The 19,834-nt window shown below is 40.7% G+C and overlaps 1 protein-coding gene across 1 annotated transcript in view; it reads left to right on the top strand.

The window, feature by feature from the left end:
• Nucleotides 1–15,888, top strand: part of LOC128383296 (multiple PDZ domain protein) — a 42,082-nt gene extending 26,194 nt beyond the window's left edge. The window contains exons 28-49 of the mRNA XM_053342909.1: nt 1,088–1,147; nt 1,394–1,465; nt 2,179–2,350; nt 3,384–3,580; nt 3,728–3,819; nt 4,678–4,756; nt 5,290–5,352; nt 6,447–6,542; nt 6,629–6,703; nt 6,887–7,082; nt 7,229–7,374; nt 8,142–8,225; nt 9,273–9,466; nt 9,972–9,986; nt 12,615–12,762; nt 12,885–12,971; nt 13,050–13,146; nt 13,230–13,393; nt 14,129–14,233; nt 14,599–14,693; nt 14,777–14,900; nt 14,993–15,888. Coding sequence (XP_053198884.1) covers nt 1,088–1,147; nt 1,394–1,465; nt 2,179–2,350; nt 3,384–3,580; nt 3,728–3,819; nt 4,678–4,756; nt 5,290–5,352; nt 6,447–6,542; nt 6,629–6,703; nt 6,887–7,082; nt 7,229–7,374; nt 8,142–8,225; nt 9,273–9,466; nt 9,972–9,986; nt 12,615–12,762; nt 12,885–12,971; nt 13,050–13,146; nt 13,230–13,393; nt 14,129–14,233; nt 14,599–14,693; nt 14,777–14,900; nt 14,993–15,139 — 2,508 coding nt within the window. The 3' untranslated portion in view covers nt 15,140–15,888. The remainder of the gene's footprint in view (nt 1–1,087; nt 1,148–1,393; nt 1,466–2,178; nt 2,351–3,383; nt 3,581–3,727; nt 3,820–4,677; nt 4,757–5,289; nt 5,353–6,446; nt 6,543–6,628; nt 6,704–6,886; nt 7,083–7,228; nt 7,375–8,141; nt 8,226–9,272; nt 9,467–9,971; nt 9,987–12,614; nt 12,763–12,884; nt 12,972–13,049; nt 13,147–13,229; nt 13,394–14,128; nt 14,234–14,598; nt 14,694–14,776; nt 14,901–14,992) is intronic.
• Nucleotides 15,889–19,834: the final 3,946 nt, after the last annotated feature.

Raw genomic sequence — 19,834 nt, 5'->3', positions numbered from 1 at the left:
CCTATGTCTGTGTGTGTGTGTGGGTGTGGGTGTGTGTGTGTGTGTCTTTCACTTGACCTGTACTGCTCTTGACGTGTGCAAACTGTGTTAACAATGAAGAAGGAGGAGAGGATCAAAGAGAGTTTGCACATACTTTTTTTTATGTGCAGTCTAAACTTAAATATGCGTGTAGATTTACCACATCAGGGAAATTCATTCAGTGTGACGACAGCAATCAGTCCTGTAAAAATGTGTCTAAATTGCTCCATATGTTTATTTCCCTTTATGGTAAAACTCTGCTGTGAGACATTAAAAAAAAAAAATATTATTATTCTTAAAATTTTTGCCCTATTTCTGCTTCTGTATGTGTCTACTTGCATGTTTGTGTGCTTTGCATGTGTTGCTTTTATTTATCCGGCTCTTTTAGTTCCTCGCTTTGTCCCTCTGTTGCACCACGCCAAAAAAGTAAAAATCGCACAAGAGGCTTTTACTCTAAGTGCTTTTTACTTTTCCTCCCGTCCTCGGCTTTAACGGCCCAATTTTTCCCAATTATCCCAGAAACGCTTGTCCCCGAGTGTCTCACTGCCAACGTAAAGATGACAACTTGATAAGACAGTCGGCACTCAACACAGATACTAATATGTGAAGAACAATAAACTGTGATATCTTCTTTCGTTTTTTTTCTCCACACAACGCTGGCAAAAGCTTTTAAGCTCAGTCATTGGGAATAAATGGTCAAGCTTGGATAGACATGTGTCACCGGGCATGCTTTTTCACTCCAATGTTTTGGCCTGTTTTGTGTGTGTGTATGTGTGTATGTGTGTGTTTTAAAAAGTGTTTTTTTCTTCAATAGTAACATTTACAAAGAGATTGCTTCTCTACAATACAGCATATGGTGTATGAGACTTGCTTTAGCCATTCTGAACACTTTGTCTGAACTTATGGCAGCACTGCCTCTGCAAGTACAATACCCAATCTTTCATTGTCCTGACATTGAAGTGAATATAATGAATTTTCTCTCCTTACGTGACACAAATGAATTTTAAAACTCCTTATTGAGACTGTCTGATTTAGAGCCAAATGATTTAACTTCATGTCTGTCTTATAGTCGATAACAGACTCCGGCGAGGAGCGAGCTGCGGCTGCGACAAGGGACAACAAGGACAAGGTACGTATATGCAATTATCCTCCGCTGACAACTTGCGTCAGTGTTTTGCTGTTTTTGTAACTTCAACGTTCAACTTTTGGAAGGCGTTAGTTCCCTTCTAAAAGGAGCCAGGTTTGACATGTAAGAGTAGATGTGGATTTTTTGTTAAGAGTAGGTGTCATTGTGAATGTCTGTCCTTAAATGTGAGTATCTGTCAAGTAAATGTGTTGTCTACTAAAGTTGTTGCCATTTGTCTGTTCTCTGTAGGAGGGATACAGTCACAGTAGACTTTTCCTCCGCCTCTTCCCAACTAACCCTTTCACTCCTACCCCGTTTAAGGTTTGTGGGTCTCTCTGTTGTGCTTTTCCCTCTTTCCTCCTTTTTCCGTGTATGCTTGTACAGGTGTGGTAACATCCAACAATACATTCGTGTATTGATGTGCTGTACACGCATACACATGTACATGTCCTAACATCTCCATTTGTCTGAAATCAAGGCTTCCTTTACTGTTTTGTCGCTTCCTTTAAAAGATTACAAAATCAATACTCACTCAAATTACATTTTTTTGGCTTTGTGTCAAACTTTTAGTCTGGATTGGTTTTTAAAAAATGATAATTATAAATTGGGATTATGTTGCTTTTGGTTTTCAGGTAAGTATATACATGTACATGACTGTTTGGCAAGAATCCTTCATTTTGTATCATCATTAATAATAATTAATAATTCGTAGATTGTTTTTTTTTAACTGAGAGGCATCATTTTATTCTACTGTAAGACTGCAGTTTAAATAACCTGATTTGTTTCATTCTGATTGCATCTAAATGAAACCATATTACATCACTTTAAATTATTTCACAGCCTAAAACTAACATATTCTGCTAGAGCTGATGAAGCTGTTAATGTAAACCATATAAGCATATGACTCCTGTTGACTGCAAATCCTGCTGATTCAAAAGTGTGATTAAAGAAAAAAGAAAAAAAAAAACCTTCCCGTCCCCTTTTACTTTTCACTAATAATGATTTTTCCCCAACTCCCATCTGTGGCGCAACAGTCTGCAAAGCGTGAAGCGGCAAAGGCGTCTTCCACCAGCTCTGTCGCCCTCCTGCCAGTGGTGCCCCATGTGGGAGAGACTGATACAGACACGCTGACAGAGACTCCTGGCAGAGCTGCTGAGGCAGAGGAGGTGAAGGAGGAGGAGGTGGATGAGTTTGGATACAACTGGAGTGAGTTCAGTTTCTATAAAACTTGGAGTAGGATGGTAAAACTGTTTATTTTGTTGCATTTTTATAGTTGGTTCATCAACTTAAATGAACTAAAGGTTGTGTCAAAGCATGTAAATATTATGAATGTGGTCTCTGAGGGTGGTTGTGTGTATAGAGACATGATAGACTTCAGTTTTTGTACCATAAATGGAAGTTTTACCTAAATACAATGATTTTGTGAAGGAAGAAAGCATAATTGTTTGCCGTAGTGTTCAGTAACAACAGACTACCACTAGAGGTCCTCCAAGTTACATGTTTGTCTTTCCAGCCCATAAATCCATCTAAACTCTAATAAAAGTGCATTGATTCACTTGCCAGAGGTGATTGTACCTCTGCAAAACCTGAAGGACTCAATGCCCCAATTAAGCTATTAGCATCCTTCAGACGCAGTAGTGTGAACTGTAGGAGAAACTCAGCTTCAAGGAGAACGGGTCACTTTCAGTCACATTCAACTCAGGCAACCAGCATATAAAAAGACAGACTTCCAGCCTCTGAACACCTGGGACTGTGGAGAATGTGTATATGTGTGTGCGCGCGTGAGTGTGTGTTAGGGAGTGTGTTCATCCTGCGGGGATAAGATTGATGAGGTAAGGCCGGGGGAGGTGAGTTGTGGAGATTAGTACAGGACTGATGGTTCAACAGTGGCAGGGAGCCCAGAACAACAGGAGCCCATTGGTCTGAACAGTGGCTATCTAACACGCCAGAGACAGGAGAGGTGGAGAGAGAAAGTGAAAAGGCTGCAGGGATAACAATAGAGACAAGATGGAGACAAAGGAATAGAACGTGAGAGTAAAACAAATAAAACAATCTGGCATTTGAAACTTTTACTACTTTTTGTGTCCACGTTTGCATCTTACAAATCCACATACCAGCTCATTTTTTGACTAACGAGACATGAAGTGAGGTGGAAGCTCATACTCATACAAAACCTGGCTCTTCTGTGTCGTATTGTCAGCTTACATCTGTCTGCTATGACTTAACCTGCCTGTTTCAGAGAACATAATCCAGCGCTATGGCAGCCTTCCAGGTGTCCTACACATGATTGAGCTGGAAAAAGGCAAGACGGGCCTCGGCCTCAGCCTGGCAGGAAACAGAGACCGCTCTCGCATGAGTGTGTTCGTAGTGGGAATAGACCCCAGCGGGGCAGCCGGCAGGGACGGACGCATGGTGGTGGGGGATGAGCTGCTGGAGGTGAGATGGGAAATAATTGCATTTCTCAAAGTTGGCAGGATACTCTAAAAACTTAATGAGAAAATAATGAATTAATTTTGCCTGTATGTCACTATTTTTTAATTTACTCTTTGTGATAAATTGTGTGTATACTCTGTATCTTCACAGATTAATGGTCAGGTCCTGTACGGACACAGTCACCAAAATGCATCTTCTATCATCAAGAGTTCTCCATCAAAAGTCAAAATCATTTTTGTCAGGTTTGGAAACACTCTTTCTTCCTTAAAAAAATGGCATAAATGAAAAAATTACCACGGTAACTACTTCATCTTAGTGTCAGATAATGCTTGATGGCCTATGAATGTTTCAGTCTAATGTAATGCTGTTTAAAATCCAATAGAGGGAGCTATTGTAATTCAACTGAGGAAGACTTGACAGTTAAAGCTGCATCACACTACATACACTGTTGTCACTCACAGCCTCTTCTTCATGAAATTAACAAAAAGGAAAATTATTTATAAGCTTATTCCACCATAAATTTTTGCATTATTCATTCATTTAAAAAACCCTCAATGAATCTGACATTTGGCGATTAAAGCAGGGATACACCAACCACTATCGCTATGACGATGGAGTGTCTGTCATCACACTGAAAAAGATGTAAAAACCCCAGTATGCATATTATAAAACAAAACAACTTGTTGATATCTCTTTGTGTAGTTGTGTAAAAGTGTAAATTTAAAGTTGCAGTTTGTTTTATGTGTAAATATTGTGTTATTTCATGTTGACATAAAACAGATTTCTTGTATACTAACTGCAAATACAGTACACACACACACAAAGACTTGTACATACTGCAGACACTGTTAGTATGTAGTAAGGGCATGGGAATTGGCATACATATTTCTGACAGATCTGTGCAGAGTCAGACATGTTTGACTCTTGACCCTTCCCCAAACCATCTATGTCAGGATTACAGTACTTAACCTTCTACTTAACTCACATCCCATTCCTGACCCCATGAAAGAGGCACTGCCATCAGCATGCGTAAATCACAGCTCTGCTGATAGGAAGCAGAGGAGCGACAATTTACGTGAGTTATGACTCTTTGAAAACAGGAACACGGAGGCGCTGAACCAGATGGCTGTGGGACCGGTGAGAGAACACGAGGGAGACACAGTGGAGCCCCACACTGAGGTACAACTGTGCCCCTGGCCACACGCACTACACATGTCGCACACATGCACAAACGCTCAGACAGACAAATGTAATGCAGATACTAGAGAGCCAGGTTCTAACTGTGTAGTTTTGAACCTTAGAGAGAAAAACATGGTTTCTCAAACTTAACTGAAAGACTCCACAGTGGGTTTGCATTCACATTCAAAGGTTTGATATTAGCTTGTAATTTTTTTTCTGACAAGCTAAAGATCTGCCAAATGAATGATTCAGACCTAAGTCATGTCATGATCAGTATTTTGATGCTCTTCACTTACTTCACCTGTATTGAGCTAATGAGTTGTTTTCATGCATGTTTGCTCCTCAAAGTCGATTTGTGTGGTCTTGGAGTTCCTCATCCTTCCATGTTTGCATGCAACTCCCAAGACTCCCAAAAACCACAAACAGTGGCACGGATGTACAAACACATGTGATAGCGTACTCCCACGAATACCATACCAACAGACACACACACACAGAGCTATTCATAACAACTTCTCCCTATTTCCTCACAGCAAGAAACTACCGCTGCTAACGGTGATGCTGACGCTTCGAAACATCATGTCATAAAGCTGAAGGTGAGATATACTGATTCTTCATCCCCCGGTACACACACGTACAAATACACTACATACATGCACAAAGGACCATCCTGTACTTTTCTTTTACCAGAATGAAGACCATGACTTATATTATTGGAAGCCAGGCAATGATGAGGGCAGTGTACACAAAAAAAGTCAATGAGAAAGACAGAGAGAAGGCATACAGGAGCAGTCAAGGTTGACAAGCTGCCAAGACAGAAAATTGTCAAAGAAAAGGGTGAAGTTAGCAGAACAATGAGTAAATGGGGAGGAGAACAATGCCAAAAAGACATGAGGGCATAAGTTCAGCCAAAATCGCGAGAAATCATATTTTTACCCCCCGTGTCGTGTCTGTTCTCTTTCCGTGCAGATAGTTTTCAGTTTTATTTGCAAAGGTTTTGAGAGCTCAGCAACAAAGCATCAAAGAACATTCCACTTGAAAAACTCAGCAGCAGTGAGCAGTGTGTCTTTCCAGAAAATAGTTCCCATTGAAAACTATTCACAGTAAAGACAAAAGGATACGACAAGCTGAAGAGCGAACGTCTGAAAACCTCAACAATTAAAAGCAAATCTGCATGACTAGATATCAAAGAGCAGAAAGTGGAGAAAACAGGCGTTGTTTGATTTAGGTGAACTGACCCTGTAAACACATGGGTAGATTGTAAGCAGCAGCGAGAGTGAAAAACAAGGACAAAAGAAAAAAAAAAAAAGGGAACACAACGTTGCTTGATAAGCTATAGCACCTGGATGGGAGCAGCAGTCTGGGACTATCCATATGGTATATAAGGCAGCAAGGGATGGCAGCAGAAACTCAGTAGCATCTGGACAGCTAAGTGATAGGAACACATAATCCTACAAAGTCCTCTCTGGGAACAAAACAATCGGAGGTGGAAAGGAGGCGAGGTGACCCTGGGGCTCATTATCTATCCGAGATAATTGGCGGGTATGATTGTTTTTGGTCGCCAACGCAGCTCTATTATTTATTTTACGTAGAAGTTTTGACAGCGTGGAACAGAAACATGTCATATCAGTTGTAATATTATTTTTCAGTCTCATATTTATACACTAATTTTGCTGTTTTTCTCCAACAGGATGATGGCGGCCTTGGCGTCACCTTTGTCGAAGGGAACACTGAGAGTGGAGTGGAGATTCAGAGTATATCTGAAGCGCAAGGACACACAGGCAAAGTAAGTTGTTTGGACTGCATACAAAAATAAGTAAAAGGTTCCTGTTCATTATAGATTTTACTAAGCAATACTATGATCTCCTCCAGGAGGGCTGCATGAAACCTGGAGACAAACTCTTATCTGTTAATGGTGAATCAGTGATGGGCTACACTGTGAAAAAGGTAAACTGAGTCATTAGGAATAAACTGTAATCATAATATTGTGTCACCTTCAAAAAATATGGTGTAGTATGGTGACGCGGCACTATTATTAGCAGAGAGTAGATTAGATTTATTTTTAAAAACTAAACAACAACAGACACAATGTAAAGATTGAGTCTGAATAGTAATTGTAATGTCTTTTAGGTGAATTCTCTACTGAGAAAAGCCAAAGGTCCACTGAAGCTAACCTTCTCTACAAATGAGACCTCCTCCTCCTTCATCTCTCCCCAGTCAACCTGCCAGGACAGGGCCAACTCGGAAGAAGTCCTTGCCAGCCTACCCAGCATGCCTAGTGCTGCCATGGCTACCATGAGTCAGCCAGAAGTGGAAGCAGTCACAAGTGAGTCAGCTTACAGTCTTTGGAGCTTAGCTGTGAGAGCTGCGTTGCTTGCCAACCAACTACCAAGCCCATTTCCTGTTTACAGAATGAATATATTTATTTTTCTTTTAAAAAACACTATATCTCTTTTTCCCTCCTTATTTTAGGTCTGAGTCGCTCTTCCACCCCTTCCACTCTGGCCTCTGACCCGGCGACCTGTCCCATCATTCCCGGCTGTGAGACCACCATCGACATCTCCAAGGGCCGCACAGGCCTGGGTCTCAGCATCGTGGGGGGCTGTGACACCCTGCTGGTATGAGACAAAAATGATGAAAAGAAATCTGCTAATGAGGCTGTATCACATTACCAAAAACCTACTCTGACATGAGGGCAACACTGATATTAGTTGGTACTTGCCAAAAACAGCCTTGGAGTCAAGTACAGTCTAGTTTCCTAGAGGAATAATTAAACTTTTTTTGGAATCTATAATTTTTGTAAAAAAGTGAACTGTTAATTTTTTTAAGTAACATGACATTTTTAAGTTACCACCCACTATGCCACCCACCTTGAATCTTTGGTGGTGGTATAAACCCAGGTTCGAAATAGCCATGGTGGCTCAGGAATGTAGAAAATTATATTGTCACAGCCTTCCTCCTCCTCCTCCTCCCGCCCCTGTCAGCCTCTCCTCAGCCCATCTATTCTGTCTGCTCAGTCAGGCTTGGGGGAGCTGCTCTTTGTCTGGCCTCGGCCGCAGCAGACAATATCCAGCCCCCGGAATGTAACCTCTGAACCCCAAATGACACTCGTGCTGGAACGCAGGGAAACACACTGGAAGCCAGGAACATACACACTCATGCAGTACACACTGTACACATACTTCTCTAAATCATTCTCTCCCCCAACATTGTACTGTACAATTACCTGTTTTTTTTTCCTCACTATTTGCCGTCTTCATTCCCTTTCAGTCCACCCAAATTAACATTTACTGTTCTCACTTCATCTCCCAAGCAGTTCCTTCTCACCTTCCTTTCCTACCCCATCCTCATTCACTTTGTTTTTTTTACCTCTCTCTCACTCCAGGGGGCCATCATTATCCACGAGGTTTATGAAGAAGGGGCTGCCTCAAAAGATGGCAGGCTATGGGCAGGAGACCAAATCCTAGAGGTGCAGTGCATAACAAGCGTTACATACTGTATGACCTAGATAAAGAGGGTTTCAATAACTGAGACCTGGCCTGTGGGCTGCAGCATGAAAGCTTGGGTTACCAAGTTCAGTCAAAGATCAAAGAGTTTGATACGACTAAACTGAGAGATAAATAAGTTGATATAAAATACAAAGTTATATTAATGGCAACAAAAATAACCTTTTGCTGATAGTGACACAAGTAACAACTACAATTAAGTGAAGTGACAAGTTAAGTATCCCAGCTCAACTTGGATTTGCCCTCCATTTGACCTCATGCTTTGTCACAGAGGGAGGGCCAGGGTGGAGCTCAGGAGTTTAGTTATGGCTGCTCAGTCAGTAGACCTTAAGTGAAAAGCACACATGCATGCATGCACGCATACATACACACACCCTTATGACTTAATTACCCTATGCTATTCGTTTCTGTCCCTGAGCCAAGCTGTTGTTTCTAGAAACAGAGTGAGGGAGGGGGAAAAAAGTGAAAAGGGTGGTTTGCCAATCTGCAGCAATGCCATTATCTGCTGTGGGAAAAGTCCTTTGCCATGTCCATGGCAAAAGGTAATGGGGTATTTCCCCCCCTTTAATGTGGCTCAGAGTGGCTCGAGCTGACCAGTCAAGCTTCTCACAGACTTTTGTGGAAAGGTTGCTTCCCTCTAGTTAAAGCTAAGTGTTCTAACATCACTCTATGATTTTCATATTAGGATCCAGTGTCTAGATATCTCAGCAGTTTGGGTTTCTGAGAGCGAAATGTAACCCCATGGTTAAAGGGAAATTCTGTTTTAGTAAATCAGAAAAAGATGAAAAAGGTTTTTGTTACATAATCTCAACAATGTTTATTTACTTGCTAGAATGCCCAAAAATGGAAATGTGCCCCAAATTACCCACATATGAATTTAAAATGAGCTATAAATAAAATAAAATTTAGCAGATATTTATAGTTTCAGGTCAGTGTAGTTAAGCTGTGAGTTTCAAGATGTTAGAGTTGAAACACACAGATACTAACCTCTCCTGGCTCTCCTGTCACAGGTGAATGGCATTGACTTGCGCGCTGCCAGTCACGATGAAGCCATCAACGTGCTGCGGCAGACCCCGCAGAAGGTCCGGCTGTCGGTCTACAGGGACGAGGCCCAGTATAAGGAGGAAGACCTGTGGGACTCATTCACTGTGGAGCTGCACAAGAACCCGGGCCAGGGCCTGGGCCTGAGCATCGTGGGGAGGAGGTAAGAGAGATTTATTATTAGTTTGCACTTATTAATGTTATAAATGTACAGCAGAGCCAGTGAGGCAGGAGCGATGAGGTGATGATTCTTACTACAGTTTGTCAGACAGAGGATTTACTGCAATGCTGAATGTGCTGTACAGAAAATATTTGAAACAGCACTTTTTGCATTTTAGCACTTGCAGTAAACCTTGCAAGAAAAGCATACTGGGAATTTTGGTAACCTTTCAAAAGTAATTATCTAGTAGGACGAGAGGAAGCAAACATAAATCCAATAAATGCTTTAAATATTTGGATACTGGTATTTTTGTGTCTATAAACAAGTCAGAAAACTGTTTTACTTGTAATTATATTGTCTCAGTCTTCTCTCTTAATTGCATATATAGTGGTGTATAATTACAAAATGATATGAACCAGTGGATTTAAAGTAAAGAACAAAATCACATAATAACATTAGAGTCAACATAGTTAAATTGTAATTGTATCACTTTTCTTCATCAATGCAGGTCACGGGATCAGAGGTAAATCGTTGTTGAGAGCCCTTTTATATTTAGATATAGTGCATATAGTTAGAAAAAAGTAGAACTGTGCTGAAATGACGTGTTAGATTTGACCATTGCCTTTATCTACAATTCCATATTTAGTCATAAAGTGCTAGCGCTCAGTTGTTTTTACCATCTTTAGCCCTACATTTGAAGATTACATGCATATTTAATTCATAGAAAAATGTATATATTCCCACATGACATCATTTACAGTTAATTATCATTTTTCTTCCTTCTAACATCAGCATCACTGCATTTTTCCCTACTTTTGGCATCACTGTTAAAAGATAGGCACAAACTGAAAAATACCAAATGAACACATCTTAACGCTGGATTTTAAATCTTGTTTATCATGACCCCCGTGTTGTCCCAGAGACAGGACTGTGACCACATGTTGGCACTATCTGAGAATGTTGCTACTTTTGTTCCTACTACAGCGGCGCGGGAAGATTTACAGATATCTTACTAGAACGCGAGCTGGCAAATTGTGGAGTCTTAGCACATAAAGTCAACTCAGGCTTCTACTCTGTAGCATTTATGGGTTACGGCACATCTGGGAAAAGGTCTGCGGGTCCACAGGCAGACCGTCTGGTACTGTCAGGTGTGTGGAATGCGGTGAGTGATCTGACCCCTGGGATAACCCTCAGGAGTAGCTTATGTAGACCAAATATGCACATGCACAGCTGATTATACGTGTGTGTCTTTATATCTCCCTGTCAGCAATGTGTATAAATGTTTGCAACATATGTTGAACTTGGCAGAGCGTTACGATCAATTTATCCAAAAAATAAACTCTATGAACTTATATTTGCACGAACTTCCAACTGCAGGACATCAGGCCCAAGTTGGGGTTGAAGGGTCAAACAGTTTGGACAGCAGTTGGTAGATCACCTTTTAATGGAGTTGTAAACGTTGGCCTGTGCCACGGCGGTTTTGCTACTCAAGTGGAAAAAACAACTATAATGCTCGATAGGATGGAAAAGGCAGGAACAGAACAGACAACCTAAAACCCTCGGCTAAAATGGAAAGCGCAAGCTAGCAGTTAGTGGTGAGGTCTTGTGACAGCCAAGTGTCTCTGGCACTGTTGATTGAGTGGGATCGAGTTGCTTCGATTCACAGCTTCAGCTCATGTTAGGCTTTATAGATATTGGCACCTCAGATATCCAAAGTTAGATGTGGAAGAAAGGTACAGGCATAAGATAAATCATCTATTCTTATTGCAGAAAAGCATATTTTCAAAAGGTCTGTGCTCGCCAGAAGCACTGAATTTGTGTTTGTGACGTCACCAGCAAGTTACTAAAGAGATCATATGAAGCTTTTATTCGGTTTTACCTCAAAAGCTAAATTTTGTCTAAGAGTGTGGGGACAAAGAGTGACAAGCATGCAGCAAGTACCACATTTAACTGTGAAAGCAAAGATGCTCCAAAATACTATACTCTTAATGCGTATAACCTTCAAAATTATTACTGTTATTCGAATTGGCTTCTATGCAATCTTACATTTTGTAGGCCACTAACTGAAATCTGTGACAGAAAGTATTACCTAACTAAATGTGCAGTAACTGCTCACGTTTTGTGCCTAACTGCAAAATGTCCACAGTAAGCATATGCAGGATCCAAGATGGAAAACACATCTATTGAGGTCACAGCTGGAGGATAAACACATTCTTTGCAATTAAATATTCCATCTTACCAGCTGTTTGTCAGCGGTCTCCCAAAGAATATAAGCCACACTTGTGCAGAGGTCCATTGGAAAAATGTGCAATTGCTGGATCAATAGTGTACCATCAATTACCGAGCAGCAACCTCCAGGGCTGAAAAAATGAAGCCAATACAGAAGTGCCAATAACTGCAGTTCATCGAATGGCCACTTGAGGCTGGCTCCAAAAGCAAGTAAATCCCCATACACCCTCATGTTAAATGCACAACTTTCCAGCAGAAATAAACAAACTGGTACAAAAATGGATTTTGTCTCAATAGCTCATTTCCCCGTTCATGACAACTGTAGAGTGGGTGATTTTTTATATATCTCAAGTGTTAAATTTTAGTAAGGCGTATAAGGGCGCACTCACACTAGGGCAAGTTGTTCCTTACTGTGCTGAAGCACCGGAGTATTGTGACATTTTGGTCACCTACCTAAAAAAAGTCATGTTCAACATTTTATTGTACTAAAATACTTTCTTAGGAGCCAGGCATTTTGTTTTGTTTTGGTTTTTTACATAAGTACATTTTGTGTTAATTGTTTAAGCCTGTTTTTTTGCAAGCAAACATTAGCATTATTACAGTTAACCCTGGACTCTAAAAGCACCATGCTAAGCAAGATAGCAGCTAATGTTATTCTAATGTAATACACTCTCTTATCCAAATATGGTCACTTCTGGCTCCAAAAATCCAGGATGGCAACGGTCAAAATGCAAACTTGAGGCTTCAAAACGGGAGTCTGCAAACCAATGTGTGACATCATGGTGGCTACGTCCATTGTTTTTTAGAGTCTTTGTCAATTACATGGTGGTAGTAATGGAGAAGAAATACTGTTTAAAAGTGCCAATGTACGAGTTGGTGTTTTCTTCATTGTCATGTCTTTGTCTTTCTGCCTCCTCTGTAGGAATGACACAGGAGTGTTTGTGTCAGACATAGTGAAAGGAGGTTTGGTGGACACTGATGGCCGACTGATGCAGGGTGACCAGATCCTCTCAGTAAATGGAGAGGACGTCAGGTCGGCCACTCAGGAGGCGGTCGCTGCTCTCCTCAAGGTACATCCAACATACTTCCCATCAGAGTAACGCATAGTTAGTGAAGAGCACAACTGCTCAGTGTCATAATATGAATTAATATTGTGTTTATTCAGTTTATGCTTGTGTGCCTTGTGTTGTAGTGCTGCATTGGGCCTATAAAAATGGAGGTGGGGAGGTTTAAAGCTGGCCCTTTCCACTCTGAAAGAAGGCTGTCACAAAGTAGTCAGGTAATTTACTTTCACATCTATCAAACTTACTGGTTAAATATAATATGCAACTAACATAGCTGAATGCATTTGTTTCAGATGAGTGAAACAGGCAGCTCCAAAGTGACCCCTCAGTCATGTTCAGATGCTGCAAACGTTCCTGGTGACCCTGACAACCTAAGCAGCAGTCAGGAACGTGAGTATCTTTAAAAACGGCATGAATTCATGAAGCATATGAATAAAACATCTTAACATTTTTGCATTTTCGTTTCCTCACAGCTCCAGAGTATCAGGACACGAGAATAGTGGAGTTCACTAAAGGTCCCAATGATTCTCTTGGTATCAGTATAGCAGGTGGGGTGGGCAGCCCTTTGGGTGACATACCCATCTTTATCGCCATGATGAATCCTGTTGGTCTGGCTGCTCAGACCCAGAAGCTCAAGGTATGGATTAACAGTCTTTCATCAAAGTCACCCTAATATGCTTCAATTGGCTTCCAGCAGAATGCTAAACTAAAAATTGGCATACTAGTAATTCTTGTGTGGGACTGGATGTGAATCTCAATTACATACAGTGATCTCATTCCCACTCACATTCGTGAGACACAACTCCTCCCAAAGGTCAAGAGCCTACGGCCGTTAGCAGTGACCTTCGCAGTTAAATGACAAACCAGCCAACAATTGTAGCACTGTGTCACGCAGACCAGAGGAGGACAATAGCCATTGCTGACATGGATAATAAATCTCTGACTCCTGTATTCAGATCATTAAGCCTACAGAGGGGCTCATTGAACTGAATAGAGGGAATCTTGAATAGTATATTCACGCTGCTTTATCTTTTCAGCCTGAATGAGAAATGAGAGATGAGAATGCAACATAATGAAATTACTTGGCTAAACACAAGCATAGTTTTGCTTTTGTGTGGTGTGACAAATGAAACTTGTAAGTAGTATTAGCAAATGTCTCACACGTCCTATCATGCAGAGTTCTCCAAACTTCCCGAAATAACATTGGAACCTTGAACATAGAAAGAAATTTGAGACTACTCCTTATCTGAAAGAGGAAATCGTGATTACATTTCAGTTGTAATACAGGTGTTTCCAAACTGCTAAAATCTAGCTTCTTTTTTCTCACATGTACATTTTTTAAATAGAATCATTCTCTCTCTTGCTTCTCCAGATTGGGGATCGGATTGTCAGTATCTGTGGAACCTCTGCTGAGGGCATGACCCACTCACAGGCTGTCACTCTGCTCAAGAATGCTACGGGCACAATACAGCTTCAGGTTTCTCTTAACACACATACACACACACACACACATACTTGTCCTCTCACCCTGTCTGCTCTCATTAGATAAACCTGCAGACAGTTAGATAATCTCCAGTCAGACACACACTGTATTCTTCACTTTATCTTTGTTCAAAGTTTTCACCTGAAAGGAACAGTCGAAGGCTACGTGCGGCAAACTTTGAAGTACTTGTAAAACTTGTCTTCCTCATGCTATCATTATCTTGCCTTTATCTTTGCCGGCTAATCAAACCTACTGTCACCTAACTGAGTATCTGGTTGGACGTGTGTGTGTGTGTGTGTGTGTGTGTGTGTGTGTGTGTGTGTGTGTGTGTGTGTGTGTGCACGCTCATGCACCTGTAGGTAGTAGCAGGTGGTGACACCACTGTGACGGGTCCCTCGCCGGATCAAGCAACTGGAGGTCTCACTCCCAGCTGCATCTTCCAGGATGACCTCGGGTAGGAACTTATTATCACACAAAGAGAGAATGTTTTGCAGTGATGAAGCATCCGTCTTACCTCTTTAAATGTCTTTCCATCAGCCCTCCTCAATATAAGACCATCATTCTTGAAAGAGGACCAGATGGACTGGGTTTCAGTATAGTTGGAGGTTACGGCAGCCCTCATGGAGACCTGCCGATCTACGTTAAAACTGTTTTTGGAAAGGTACGTTCCTTTGTCTTTTTCAGAATGTGTGTGTGTATGTGTGTGTGTGTAGTAAGGCTACTAACCAAAACTGTGTCTTTGTGTGCGTGTAGGGGGCAGCAGCAGAGGACGGGCGTCTGAAGCGAGGAGACCAGATAATGGCTGTTAATGGGCAGACTCTGGAGGGCGTCACACACGAAGAGGCCGTTGGCATCCTGAAAAGGACCAAAGGAAGTGTCACGCTCACTGTGCTTTCATAGACACACATATGCAAACACTCAACACATACACATTAATTTCACATTTATACAGACTGAAGGAAACTGAAGCAAGGTGCAGGTGTGATCATGTCTAGCAGTCACTGTACTCACACCAGTAATATATTTCACAACTTGGCTGTGAACACTGAAATATGAACAATCTCACATTTATAATCATGAAGAAACTGATTGCTCAATGTAGCTTCGAACACTGTGATCCAAGTAAGTCTACTGCACATAGACTGTCATGTGATTGAAGACCCAAACGTAGTTAAATGAATTAACAATAGGGAAATAAACTTGGAAACATAGCTCACCTTTACATTCCACGGGTCTGGACTGAAGTATTCACTGGACACTGTCGTATTAAGTATTTTGCAGTTTTCTGTATTGAAATGAATTGTAAGATGATTATTTTCCTGAGTATTTTACAATAGAGAACACTTTAAAGCAATATTGCGACATTTCTAGTAGCAGAGGCCAATGTTCTAAGGTTTATTGCCATCTGTAGTCTACTTAAAGGGGCAACCTCTACTAAATTCTGAGCATGAAACAGCATGAAATCACACTTCATGCAATAAACAGATATAGCAGGATTTAGCTAATGACTGTATTAGCTGTGCAGGATTATTTGTCTTTTGCGTCGCACTGCTCTTAGCAGTTTATCATACTCTGATTTTTCTGGCTGATGCTACTGTATCTGGTGTTAATCAATTTATCATAAAGCCACTGCTGTATTAGCACAGGTGGCAGAGGGCTGAAGGCTAGAAGTCCGGAAATGTAAATGCACAGCTGTGATGACACTTCTCTGAAGGGAAAGATGTGAAATCCTTGATGTCTTGGACCTTAAACCAAGAAGAGTGAGTTTGAGTAGACTAGACAAGGAATTGTGTGCGAGTGTGTGTGTGCGTGTGAGACTTTCACTGAAACATAGTGCTGCTAAAGCCGATATATACGGTATTATGTCACAGTATTTGGATTTTTAAGTATTATTGTTCACTTCATGAAAGTGCACAGTAAAGTAAATGAACTGCTATTTAGGTTAGAAAGGCTGAGTGGTTCAAAGAGTTGATTATGTAATGGATCTGAGCTCGTTTTGACCTCATTTACCCAAAAAGTTGAACAATGTGTAGTTTCTGAAGTCATTAGGCAGTTGTTGTATGCTCTAGTTTCAGAAAAAGTTGTTTTATCACCTTAAATGTGGCTCTAGTACTGTCCAAGTGACAGTATTGAATTTATTCACACTGAATTAAATAAAAGTGACCTTTTGGATTCCATCCATGTGTTTTACTGTCTTGAAATGTACTTATTTGCTCTTTGTATGCCTAAAGCAGATATCATTCCTATTCCAGCATCCTCTTTATAGACAATAAATGACAAAAATACGAGTTTAATCATAAGCCATTCTCTACCAAGAATATTAACTCATCGAACCTCATCACAATGACCATAAACTTAAAAATAAACATTTAATGCTCTTAAATAAATAATAGTAGCTGAGCATTGTGAAATGCATGGCAGCTTTCCAAGCACGCCAGCTGGTACTGAAGTTAACTACTCCGTGCTGGAGGCTTGGGCTACTGTACAATATACTTCACATCTGCTGTATATCACCTAGATAGATTTTTTATCAGAGAGATAGAGCTGCCGGAGGTCACATTTAAATAAAAGGTGATTGGATCAAAGTGAGACACTGAAACAAGTGGAGATGAACAAAGATGTATACAATATGGGATAATAGAGCCATGTGGAAGAGCACGTATGGTCCTTGCTTGAATAGGCTCTCTGTTGTCACTTGAGACATAATAAAGGCCGGATAGAGAGAGACAGGCCTCACCATTAAAGTACGGCATCCTGTCTGTGCACTGACAAGCACAGCTGCTTCACAGCCTTTCACATGCTTAGTGTGGAGTCCTTCGTATCAAATCCATTTCTTAAGTCGGTTTACAGCAAACACTTGGGCTTCCAATTATTCACACAAGTCGGGCAAGACCTTTGAAGTCCTCTGTTTAATGAGGTTTCGGCTTTGTTCAGACTCAGTGAGTTGTTTGAGAAAAAAAACACTAGTGGTTTTATAGTAGAAATATATCCTCAACTGCTTGGTAACTTCCTGAACCCCGAGGTCGAGTCAGTTTTACCTGCAGCTGCTGTTAACTAAAGCACATGCTAGCTACTGCATGCCCTCGACAGCTGAGCTTTTCCCCCAGCACCTGTTGTTTTAGTGGCCCCAGTGAGTCGAGAGGTTACACAGCCTCCTTTCCAGGTTCAGGAGACGCTGGTTTGTTTACTTAAGGCTTGCCTGCACAAGCCTTTCAGATGTGAGATCAGATGTTGCCACTGCATCACGCTTCACTTGAATGAGGGCAAATGGTGTAACGTTTCCGCGACAATGGCGCCGAAGCTAAATAACTTAAAATGACTGAATTATCAAAATGTCAATCAGGCCTCTTTGCACATTTTTATGGGATTTTCCCATGAACAAGATTTATTCTTTGACCCTTTAAACAGGAGTTATAACAAAGACCGTTTGTATTTCTTGTTGTACATAGAGTGTCAAGTCCAGCACCAATGCAGCTTCAGATGCAGCCTGTGAATAAAGCTCACTGCCTCCTGTTCAAACATTACAGAGCCCGGTATCATCATGACTCATCCTCTCTCCACATTGGCTATCCAGAGGTTAAGCAAACAGAAACCTATAGTTGATGATTGGGATGTGATGACTCAGCAAATATGCCTAATGGAACACCATCGTTCCTGTTTGACTACTGAAAGGATTTTGCAATACATCAAGGGAAAATAGGGACAAGGCAGCAGAAATGATTTGAATTCTGAAAGTCAAAGAGGCGTAAAGGCATATTTTTGTTCAGGAACTTATCATATGTGTTATCAGAGGAATTTGGCCATGAACCTGTCATTTAACAAGCTATGCATCAAAGGCATGCTTCCAAATTTAACTGATCCATTTCATTGTATCAACACACTTAAGAGTAAGAGTGTATCAGCTTCAGATGACAGAAAAACTTCTCAGTGATTTTGATGCAACTTCATAACATTAAGTCAACCATAATGTGTGTGTCACACATTACGGTATTGCTATCTCTTGATAGCAATACCGCTCTGTTGTTTTAGACTCAAATATTACTTCAATACTGCCAAGGAATTCTGTACACAATTCATGATCCTAGAGGATGAATCATATGAACTTTGGTAATCCATAGCTTTCATTTCACTGCCATTATGCTGAGATTCAGTGACTGGTCTTGACAATTATTGAATTAATTGCTGTGAAATGTGATACACATATTCGTGTTCGCCAGAGAATGAATCCAAATGACTTTGTTGACCCCAACTCCAACCTTTCCAGCATGCTAAGTTTTCCCTAATCATGTGAAATATCTCATTTCCTTGATGGATTGGAACATTTTTGACATTCATTGAACTCAGAGGATAAAGCCTGTTAACGTTGATGACCCACTGACTTTTCCCTTTGGCGCCACCATGAGGTTGTTTTTAGTGAAATGAGGTACACAAACGTGTGTCTCCTATATAAAAACTTCAATAATCATCATTTTTCATCTAGTTCGATCTCAGGACAAAATGTATCTTTGACTTGTGACCAAATACCCTCAAAATGATTGACACTCCCATCAGCCGTAGCTGTATTTACCTTTTCGTTCTAATTAGAAAATGCTAGCATGCTAAACTAAGATGAACGTAAACATTATACCTGCTAAACTTATTGCATTATCTTTTACCTCACAGCTGTAGAATCTCAGTCTTGTCAAAATCTGGCAGTCCACATAAGCACATTCTCACCTGGGATATGAGAATGGTGAGCATTTTTAGAACTGTCAATATTTATTTGTTTTTCTAACGTGTTCAAAGTAATATTCCCCATACTGAAACCTTGCCTCACATATTTAAGCTGACACATTCATCTCCTGAGTACCTGACTCCGACTCTTCAACGTCATGTAAAAGAGTCGCGTATCTTTTGCATGGCTCACCCATCTCCTTTACATGTGTTTGTCTTGAGAACAGAAGGTCATAAAAGGTCATCTTTCAAAGCCTGTACTCACAATGGTGCGCTCTTGCATACACAAACCAGCAAACATAATTAAATTTCCACTGCGGCAGTGGTGTAAAGTTGCTATTCAGTTACTGAAGTCTCCAGGAAGACAATATTGTTCCTTCCACAGGTTGAAAAGAGATACTTTTGGTTTGTGAGGCAATCGTTCGACTTTCCCAAACAGATACTCCGTTGCCTCAAGTCTTTACTTAGCTGTCAGAAAGATTAGCACATCACAGCCACACACAGTCCTCTGCATTGTTTGAGTCAGCATACATTAGTTGCTCTTTAACAGTCTTCCTCTCAAGATAATGGTGTAACTGTCGATAAATTGGTTGGTGATTGTTGGTGAACACGGACTCGTATCCAGCGGAGACAAACAAATCCGACGCCATGAACATTTATGGCAATGAACAACTCTATTGTGAATTGATAAACGTATATCAGTGTAATTAAATGACTAATAAAGATTGGAATGTGAGGAAGTAGTCCATTACACCTGTTCCTTGTTTTGATAGGATTTTTATCTGACTGTATAATTAAGTTTATTGACGTGATGATTTATGATCATCACAAAAAATTGAACATGAGTACAAACCTTAAGGGGAGATATCACTTAAAAACCAG

This window comes from Scomber japonicus, chromosome 22 (genome assembly GCF_027409825.1).
Source record: "Scomber japonicus isolate fScoJap1 chromosome 22, fScoJap1.pri, whole genome shotgun sequence".
Lineage (NCBI taxonomy): Eukaryota > Metazoa > Chordata > Actinopteri > Scombriformes > Scombridae > Scomber > Scomber japonicus.
This window is presented reverse-complemented; position numbering and strand designations above follow the sequence as displayed.